Source organism: Pygoscelis adeliae, unplaced genomic scaffold (genome assembly GCF_000699105.1).
Source record: "Pygoscelis adeliae isolate BGI_AS28 unplaced genomic scaffold, ASM69910v1 Scaffold268, whole genome shotgun sequence".
Classification (NCBI taxonomy): Eukaryota; Metazoa; Chordata; class Aves; order Sphenisciformes; family Spheniscidae; genus Pygoscelis; species Pygoscelis adeliae.
Window position 1 is genome coordinate 232844 of NW_008825262.1, and position 10125 is coordinate 242968.

Consider the following 10125-nt stretch of genomic DNA (forward strand, 5'->3'; position numbering starts at 1 on the left):
ACAGATCCTGCCCTGGGAGATCTAAGTGAGCCCACCTAAATGAGAGCCAAAAGAGCCTCACCGCACAGCCAAGAAAAAGTCTTTCCTGCGTGCCAGTGGCCAAATACACCGCAGTCTCATTGCAAATGTGGAATTTCTGTTTTTCGTATGCCGGCACCAGACAAAGACCCCCAACACAGACACCTGCTGCCAAGCTCTGTCTGCATCACGTAGCTTAACTCTTAGCCAGTTTCTTACAATGTGGACATACGCGCAGTTGGATGCAAACAATCTAGGGGTATGCAGAGTCCTGATATCACTGCTTTGCATCAGCTGCTGGCGTAAAATCCATATAACCTCATGGACATTCATGCACCTTCACTGGCCTGCACCATACAGAAATATGACCTAAGAGATATCAGTTCTACTGTAGTGTATTATCAGAGCAGAAACCACGACCTTCCCTTCACACACCACATCCCACACTTGAGCTTTTTTTATACAACTTCCTTAGCAGAGAGTAGCTTTTTGCTGTCTGCATTTGCAGAGTTAATAACTCGCAAACCTCTATAACCAGATGGCAACATTTCTTCAGAATATTGTTTCCTCATCTCTGTTCAGTTCATTTTCACTCTTCTTCCTCTTCATGCATAAAAAATGCCTGTAAGCCTGGGACCTGATCCATAGCCATCCGAAACCAAAGGAAGGCCTCTCGGTGACAGCCCCCTTACTGTGTGCCAAAAATGGCCCAGCTAAGGAAGCAGAGCACAGAGGCAGCCCTGGGAGACAGAAGAAGTCCAAAAGACTAGAAGGCACTTGCAGTTGTCTTTGCTACGCCTGCATAAAACAAACACAAAAACCTAAATAGCTTCTAGGAAACTCTACAGCAAAACCCATCATTTGTTTATATGTTACCTTGAAAGAGTGCACAGCACGTGGCCATTGGCCAGGGGATAAATGATGGTTTGCCGTGCTGCCACGGATTTCCAAGGAGACCTGTCTTCCCAGTGCCAGGAGCTGCAGAGGCTGGGCTGGGGGACAGCACCCAGTCATGCCCCCACCATTTTCCCCTTTGCACTGCAACCTCACTGGGGGAATGGCAGAAGCCAGGTACAGTCCAGCCCTGACTTGAAAACTGCTACTGTCAAGTTTCATTATCATCACAATTCAGTTCGTAGGTTTAGTTATTTATTTATTTCCCTGCTGGAGGAAAAAAATAAGGAAAAGCAAAGAAAAAAAAAAAAAGAACACAGCCCAAAGCCCCATGAAGCACATGAAAAATAAACAAGTCATGGCACATCTGCCGTGAACTGTGCACACCTAACGTGGAGCAGTTAGTGGTTAGGGAACGTCAAGGGAGCCAACACAAAAATCCCAGGCACTCTGCCTGAATCAGCTCTAACGCAGAGTAACTAATATCCCTGGCCACAGAAATCTGGGGGATGAACTGGAAATAGAAATTAACTTCTTGAATCCCTACCTAGGTATCTGACCATTAGTTCAGCCTCCCATCTGGGTCTTCATCGCATTTCCAGTCAGTCAACCATTTGCACACAGGAATTCAGGGTAGGGGGAACAGGCTCCAGAGAATCCCAGGAGTGAGGTAGCACATGCGTAATTGTTTTATTTTTATTTTACCTGTTGGCCTTTGACTGTCTTTTCAACATCTTTGTGCCAGGGTGGAGCTGGAACCTGGCACTTTTACCTCCATGGATCCCCTAAACCTCTCTTGGTACAATGGTGACATCGGTGACAGAAACTGGAGCAAGCCACTCAACGAGTCCAATGCAGACCAGAAGCCTCAGTATAACTACTATGCCATGCTGCTCACCCTCCTCATCTTTGTCATTGTTTTTGGCAATGTGCTGGTGTGTATGGCTGTGTCCAGGGAAAAAGCCCTTCAGACTACCACTAATTACCTGATCGTGAGTTTGGCAGTGGCAGATCTCTTGGTAGCAACTCTGGTCATGCCTTGGGTGGTCTATCTGGAGGTAGGTGACCCAGTTTTCTTTTGCAGTACTGAATGTTTCTGGTGAATGGGTAGAGAGAGGGAAGGTTTAGCAGCCTGGACTTCAGCTATTTCAAGACCTCCTGAATTTCCCAAAACAAAAGTGATTTTAATTTCCTAACGGTTGGTCAGATTTTTCCAGGAAATGGACACGATAGCAGATGACAGGCTGACTTGAAAATACACTGTTGTTCAGAGGGCTGAATTACAATCCAATTGCATTGAAACTCTGGCCTTTAAATAGAGGGGTCAAGAGCGAAAGGACCCCAGTTTTGTTTTCAAAACTACATAGATGAACTGTTCATTCCCAAGCATAAGGATGAATGAGTCTGCAATGACATCATGGGTGTCACACTAATAAATTACATCAAATAGTAATCCAAACCTTATTTCCGAAGGACTACAGCAGTAAGAAGAGCAGGCAATTGTAGAAGTAGGATGTAAATCCAGAGCTTTTTTGTCACAATATGAGAGAGAAACAGAATCACAAGTGAGCTGCTTTTCACATTGCCACCGTTATCCCATCACTTTGGTACAGAAGAGCTCTATGCTTCTGCATACAGAGCCATATTTGAGTGGCACTGTGGTTTGTGAAAGTCAAATACTCCCAAGACTGCCACCTGTTTACGTGATGGCAAATGACTCTTGCAACAGTAAATAGCCTGAAAGAATGAAATGCATCGCTGGAGGAAAGAATAAGAGAAGATACAGAGCCCCTCTCCCTTGGCCCCCTTCACTGGGATGCCTGTGTTCTTCAGTCAGCTGAGAGCTGGCATGCTGGTGGCAATCACAACCAAGAAAGAAAGAATGGTAGTGACAAAACACGAGACTGAAACTATATGGAGTTTACAATTAATTTTCAGGCACTTGTTTATGAGGGAAAATTATAAAACAGAGAGGAGAGCAGGGGAAGAAGCCATAACCAGTTAGCCCATTAAGTATTAATGCAAAGCAAAACAAACCCACTGACGTGACATAGGCTGTTGAGAAACCACAATACTAATTATCACTCTAGCTAATGATTGTTTTCATGGCACTTTAAAAATGTAAAGCATCGTGCATCTGCTAAAGCTTATTAACATGACCACAGGCTGGTTGTGACTGTAGTCAATGCCTCTGGGACTAGTTACGCTCTTCTATTATATCCCTCTTTTGCGACAACCCATTTTAAGCAGAGGCTTATGCTGTGAGAAGCTCTTGCTCTCTTAGGCCCAGCTATAAGAGTGTCTCAGGCACTTCCTATTTTAACGTGGAAGAATAAAGCACAAATGATGTAAGATGCTTTCCCCTTTCTGGGCTCATGTGTGCATGGCGTTGGTCAGAAATCTCAGCTTTCTTAGTCTACCAAGTAGGACAATCAGGACTCTACATCTCAGCAATACTTTTCTTTTTTTAAATTTACTTTTGCCCTTTCTCCTCTTATCCACACTCTGTTAAACCTACTGCTAGCTTGAAGCGACAAAAAACCATGACAAATACTTGCTGACAGAGAAGGAGCCATTGGACTGACGTGGGTTAGGCACACTGTGGTCCCTCTCCGGGTGTGCAATCTGAAATCAAAACTGGCCAGAACCCTTTGTTCTGTAAATATCTTCATTATTTTTTAGGCTTTGTGTCACAAGCTCAGACAAAACCGAACGTCAGAAGGAAATCCTTTTAAAAATCAGCCTCGATGCAAACAAATGTTCTACCTCCAAACTTCCGAGGTTTCTCCCACATAAATGAAAGCGCTAAGGGAAAGAACTGCTGTGGTTTACAGCATCTCCCATAAACTCAAAACTAAGTGTTCAGGAAACTGATTTTGCAGAGGCTTATATCTGGCTGGAAACCTTTGCCTTCAGGCAAATTCTCATCAAAGTTATTGATGTAACTGTCTCTTCAGTGCTTTTTTAATCACTGAGTATTCATCTGTCACTCAGGCTTCAATGCAGTCATTCTTTCTTCCTTCTTTATGCTGCCTATAGTTATGTATATCAGAGCAGAAATAACTGAAGAATAGATATCTTATTCATTCTATTTTCAAATGCAGTAGGACTCTATTTTTATTAGAGGGAAATATACTTTTTTCAGCACATGTCAAATACAGCGGTCCTAATAGTTGCTATTAAACTTAATTGGCAAAGTTCAGTTTCAATAGCAAGATAAGCGAAGAGAAAAAGGCTACTGGTAACTGGAAGTGTTATCATTAGTTCATTGCCTTTATCACAACATGTAATGTGTCAAAGAATTTTCACTCTGAATTAAATTCATTTCGTTCACAAAAAAAAAAAAAAGGTGAGGAATTTCTACCCTGACTTTTTAAACTAAGAAATGAAGGAAAACTCCCGCTTCTCTATTGCTGATCTTTGCTAGGTATAATTGCAAAAAAGTGTCTAATAAAAAGCTGTAAGTACAATTAAAGGTGCTCAGGATATAAAATTATCATATTTCCTTCCTAATACTTCTTTGCAATGCTTCAGAGACATGTTTAAGCTCCTACACAGTTCACTCTGACTTTGAGGAGACTTGCACTCCCTTATGTTGTTGGAATATGAGTCCAGGGTTGCGTTTGCTGTTTGGGCTGCCCAACTCAATACAGAGTAACAGGATGGAATTAGGAAGGACAAAATCACACCAGCCCTCAGGGGAATGCTCTCAAGAATGGTTTGGGTGGAGCAGAGTACTTCCTTTGTGGCCGTGCCATCATTTCAGACCTTTAGACTAGACAGGACAAAGTCCTCGAAGGCACTCAATAGCAAACAATCCTACTTGACACAGCATGTCACTGATTGTATGTGACCTGATTCCAGCTGGAACTTCTGTAGACAAAATTTGGATCCCTCTTGAACCAGCAGAACTCCAGCTACCAGCAAGAGCCTATACCTTTGTGCAAAATTCTCCCTTTAGACCCTCTCAATAGCGTCTCCTCAGTGAATTCTTTTACTGACCTTATTCTCCCTCTCTGCAGGTGGTTGGGGAGTGGAGGTTTAGTCGGATCCACTGTGATATCTTTGTGACCCTTGATGTTATGATGTGTACTGCCAGTATCCTCAACCTCTGTGCCATCAGCATTGACAGGTGAGGGGTCCATGGCAGCAAGTCACGTCAAATTCACGGTAGCGTGTCACGGCCATCTTTATATGGTCTAATTTTACCTGTGACTCAGAGATTTGAAAATGGTGAGAGCTAGTGTTGTTGACGTCTTTTGAAGAGCAATTTAGAGGACCTAAATGAGGCCTGAGCAGGGATTCCGTCAGAAGCAGACATAGAAACGCTGGTCTTGAGAATGTAAATGGAATTGTCTGTATATGTCCCCATTAGTTCAGTCCTTCTGTTTACGTACTTGAATGATGGAGCAGACATCAGTGGGAAGGCAGTAGCTCAGAGACAGCGGAAGAAAAATGCTATGCTAAGCTGACCCCAGCCTCGTGCCTTCCAAAACAGGGACTGCAGACATCCTGGAGAGTCGTGAAACCTGACTTGCCCTATATTCTCCTGCTGGACCAGGTTTTCAGGCACAGTAACTAGGTGTAATTTCCCACCAAGTTTGTCAGCACTGGCAGAATAACAATAGACTGGGTTTGTATCTTCACGCTGCAGGTACACAGCAGTAGCAATGCCAATGCTGTATAATACCCGCTACAGCTCGAAGCGCAGGGTCACGGTCATGATTGCTGTGGTCTGGGTGCTTTCATTTGCCATCTCCTGCCCACTCCTCTTTGGCCTCAACAACACAGGTGAGTGTTATGACACCTGCAGCTGGATATTGGCATCTTCCTGGCTTTACTGGGTCCCCAGATAGTCTTCTGTTACAAGTCAGGAATAAACATGGGGATCAGGTTTTCGGTTTATTGGGATGCATCCATCCCTGTTTCAGGTGTCCTCTCCCGGTGTCATCCCAGACTGTTTCTGTCAGCTGCTTCTGGATCTGTTTCATCTCTTGCTGTTCCAGACCAGTGTTTCAGACATGTCAGAACTGAGGTTATGTAGAAGTTTACACAACACTCGTCAATGTTACATTAACATTTGTCCACTAGAAAATCAAAACCCCTCTTATAACTAAAACACGTGAAAAGGAAAGTCATGGGACAAATAGCTTCACTGAGACAGGAGAGAAAGAACTGGCTGTTCAGCCATCAGTTTCATAGGAAGACTGGATTGTATACAGCATGGGATCGGTGGGCTTTTAGTTATAGGGCAAGCAATAGCCAGGGACTTTGGGTCCGTATGTGACTCCCTGTGACCCAAGGGGAGTTTGCTGTTCTGGTACCACTTCCAGCTGACATGGTGGTCCCCCTTAGAATCCGAACCCCTCACTCTCTGGGTATCTCTGTGCCTTCTGAAAGAGGAAGAGAGAAGGGGAAGCCGCTGCTAGCTCCGAGCAGCAGGGACAACAAGCCTGAAACTTTTTGTCTTCCAGATGAGAATGAGTGCATCATTGCCAATCCTGCCTTTGTTGTGTATTCCTCTATCGTCTCCTTCTACGTTCCCTTCATTGTCACCCTGCTGGTGTATGTGCAGATTTACATAGTGCTCCGGAAGCGCAGGAAGCGTGTCAACACCAAGCGCAGCAGCCACGGCCTGGGCTCAGACACGCGAGCCCCACTGAAGGTAACTAGACCTCTGCCCTGCTCTCAGCAGTCTCCGTCCTTTCCCCTTCCTGCTCCACTTCATTCCCCAAAGCACTTCCTCCTTTCCCCAAATGACACTGGCTGGACTAGGTGAAATACTGGATCACAAACGTGAATGCTGTGTCCTGTGCCATTCTGGAGTCCCAGTTGCACACTCTGGATTATCAGGTCACTGGCTGGTGCTTCCCAGGCCTCCCTGGATCTCAGGGGATGTTTCATCAGCAGATCTGCACTAGGAGCTGCTTCATTAACCAGACTGCATTTCCTTTGGCTCTGCTGAGTTTGGGTTGGGGCACCCAAGACTACAGGCTATACTATTTTCCAAGTCAGTCCTGCTGTTGTGATGAAGAAGTTCAAAGGAAATTGTTTGCGTGGCTGGGGCGCAAACTACATCGGTGGTAACGATACCTCTGCAGTGAAAACAGCCTCTCAAAGCATGAGATATGTATATAAGTGGAGTCCAGCTGAGCGTGTTAAGTGTGAGACCACTTGTCAAAACGCTACTCTCGCAGTGCAGGCAAAACAACCAGTAGGAATGTATAGTCCCAGAGGCACTACCTCCAAACTGCTTTGCCTCAGAGGCCAGTGTCATGTCAAGCAAAGGAGGCAGCGAGACAGGGATAGACTGAAACATAAGCAGATCTTTGTGGTTTCCTTCCTTTGGTGAAAAGCACAAGGGATACTTGCTTCCATTACTGCTTCTTCAGAGTAGTTTTCCATCATTCTTAGCACCTTAGTCACACTGATTAATTTCTGCTTCATGCCCTGTGTTTGTATTTCCACGTGCCTCCCTTACCAGCTTCCCTTCCCAATTACTATCTGCTTGTGTAACCTCTGAGCTGGTGCTTGCCCCTTAGGACAAATGCACTCATCCAGAAGACGTCAAGCTCTGCACAGTTATTGTGAAGTCCAATGGGAGTTTCCAAGTTAATAAGCGCAAAGTGGTGAGTGTTAAAGAGAAGTGGTAGCTTTTCAGAGCATTTAGCTTTCCCCTTTTCTCCTCTCAGGACGCAAAATGAATTTATGTAGGGTGGGAGAAAAATAAACTAAGAACAAATGTTACCATTCATTCTCAAAATTTAAATATTCTTCTCATTCCTTAGAGTGAAGCAGGGGGTTTAAGATCAAAGAGCTCAAAGAGCCCAACTAAGCTCATCTAAAGATCAGCTATAAAAGCCGTGACATTTTAACATTTTGTGTCTTTGATTTTCTTCTCCTCTCTGTTATTTATTTTAAGTCTTGGACTGCATTGGCTTTGTTGGGTTTTGCTTGTTGATTTTGTTTTTATTTGTTTACGTTCTGAAAACAGAAATGAAATCTATGAGGAGTGGAGACAGTGTCTCTCCCATTTCTTAGCCTCTTTGTGCAATAAAGGAGAGTCATTCGCTGCGGTTCCGTCAATCCCATCTACCCAAAAGTATTCTTATCTGTAAACACTTTACAGCCCTTTCTCCAAGCATCTACCAAAAATGAAGGGAGGGAGAAGAGGGATTGATTGTTCTTCAACATCATCCAGCTTCACTCTGTAAGGAATGTTCATTGCCCCTCTCTGTATATTTATCTGTCTTTGTGTTGTGGACATTTGATTCTTGTCCAGGAGGCGGAGAGTCACATAGAAGAGATGGAAATGGAGATGGTGTCCAGTACCAGTCCCCCTGAGAAAACCACCATCAAACCAGCGGCACCAAGTAACCATCAGTTGGTTGTGCCAGTTGCTTCTAATCAGGACACCAACTCAACCCTGCAGGCACCCTTGGACAGCCCTGGGAAAGTCGAGAAGAATGGACATGCCAAAGAAGCACCCCACACAGCCAAGGTCTTTGAGATCCAGTCTATGCCCAATGGCAAGACAAGGACCTCTCTCAAGACTGTGAGCAGGAGGAAACTGTCACAACAGAAGGAAAAGAAAGCCACTCAGATGCTAGCCATTGTACTCGGTGAGAGTGCGCATTGGGTTCCTCTTGTGTTTCTGCAGAAAACCAATAGCTACCCAGGATTAGGGTAGCCAGTCTGAACGTCCAGTGTAGACTGTTTTTCCAGGCCTCCACAGAAATAATTTCACCGGATATAATTTAAAGGATATGTAGGCAAGTAGGCAAGAGGCTGCCAATAGGAAAGCTACCTCCTTCCCAGCTAGGAACAGTTCACAGCGCTGTACAAAAGGCTCAGAAAGCTGTCCCTCTGTGGGGTGTTTGGGCTGCCAAAAGACAGCTGGGTGCAGGGGCAAGAGAGCTAGCTCATGGGCTTTCTAGAACACAAAAGGCAGCATAGCTCAGCAAGAAACTGGCACCTCCGAAGGCCAGGTTTTTTGATGTAACTGGTCTAATTACATCAGCAAAGAAGTTCTTTAGTACCTGGATACTGAGAATATAGACTGTGAGACTTCACAGACAAACAGAAGGCTTATTCCTCAGGGAAACATTTTTCCTTTATACCCAAAAGAACCTTACTTTTCTCATAGTCTCAAAATTTGTCCAGCTTTCAGCAATCAACATCTGTCTCTTTCCTTTTCCCCAGGTGTTTTCATCATCTGCTGGCTCCCATTCTTCATCACTCACATCCTGAACATGCATTGCGATTGCAACATCCCCCCAGCAATGTACAGCGCCTTTACGTGGCTTGGATATGTCAACAGTGCTGTCAACCCAATTATTTACACCACCTTCAACATTGAATTTCGCAAGGCTTTCATGAAGATCCTCCACTGTTAAAAGTGAAAACAGCAACCGCATTTTTAAGAATGAGAAAAAAGAAACCAATGCCATTCACGCACACAAACGGGCAGCCATGGGGAGGTCTCGAGCTCTTGTATTGGGCATGAGGCCTACAGTGTTACAACAGTGCCATGCCCATGCGCCTCTTGGTGGGGATGTAACGAGGACCTTCATGTGGGAGGTTCTCTCATCCCTCGAGGTGACCTTTGGACTCTGGGACACCAATCCCAAGAGCACTTTTCAGAGCTACCCTCACACTGTGTTTAAAGCGGAAGCAAAAATCAAGACACGCTCACTTGATTCTTGCCTGTGGCCATCTAACCTTGAGTGCATTAAACACAGACAGTCGCAGAGCCATGTGAAGGTAGCGATAGGTCACTGCCGCTACTGGCTTGCGTGTTACGTCATTGATACAGTTCTCACCAAAGACAAGACCATCTTTTCCGCTTTGCAATAGGAGCCAGAAAGAGCTTGCGGAAACTCCATGCAATAGCTTTGCCTTCACCTTGAGCAGACTTACCCCATATTAAACTACTGAAGCCTTGAGAAAAAACTTTAAGAGGTCCCCAAGTGGGCTAAGAAGGTTCTGCCACCTACAAATCCCATCCCTGCAACAATGTGGACCTACAAGCAACAGGCAGAAAGAAGAAAGGGAGAATAAGTCTCATGTGGGACCACTACATCAGTGTAAATATGAATAAATAGGATGAATTGAAGAGAAGCCCAAGCCAAAAAATAGATGGAGAGAAGCTAAAGAAGTGATACCTTGTATTGCATGGTATACATTCAGATCAAACAGGACACCAACTATCAT

The 10125-nt window shown here is 44.7% G+C and overlaps 1 protein-coding gene across 3 annotated transcripts; it reads left to right on the top strand.

Moving 5' to 3' along the window:
* The first annotated feature begins 1666 nt into the window (after positions 1 to 1666).
* On the top strand, positions 1667 to 9308 carry DRD2 (dopamine receptor D2). 3 transcript variants are annotated; one of them, XM_009329525.1, is made up of 7 exons: positions 1667 to 1970; positions 4935 to 5044; positions 5567 to 5703; positions 6387 to 6577; positions 7455 to 7541; positions 8195 to 8534; positions 9115 to 9308. In XM_009329525.1, exons 1-7 carry the CDS (start codon positions 1689 to 1691, stop codon positions 9306 to 9308), a joined length of 1341 nt encoding a protein of 446 aa, XP_009327800.1. In that variant the 5' UTR covers positions 1667 to 1688. The 3 variants fall into 3 exon arrangements, with proteins under 3 accessions (XP_009327800.1, XP_009327803.1, XP_009327802.1); XM_009329528.1 differs by having other exon boundaries at positions 1689 to 1970; positions 8345 to 8534; XM_009329527.1 differs by lacking the exon at positions 7455 to 7541 and having other exon boundaries at positions 1689 to 1970.
* The last annotated feature ends 817 nt before the right edge of the window (positions 9309 to 10125 follow it).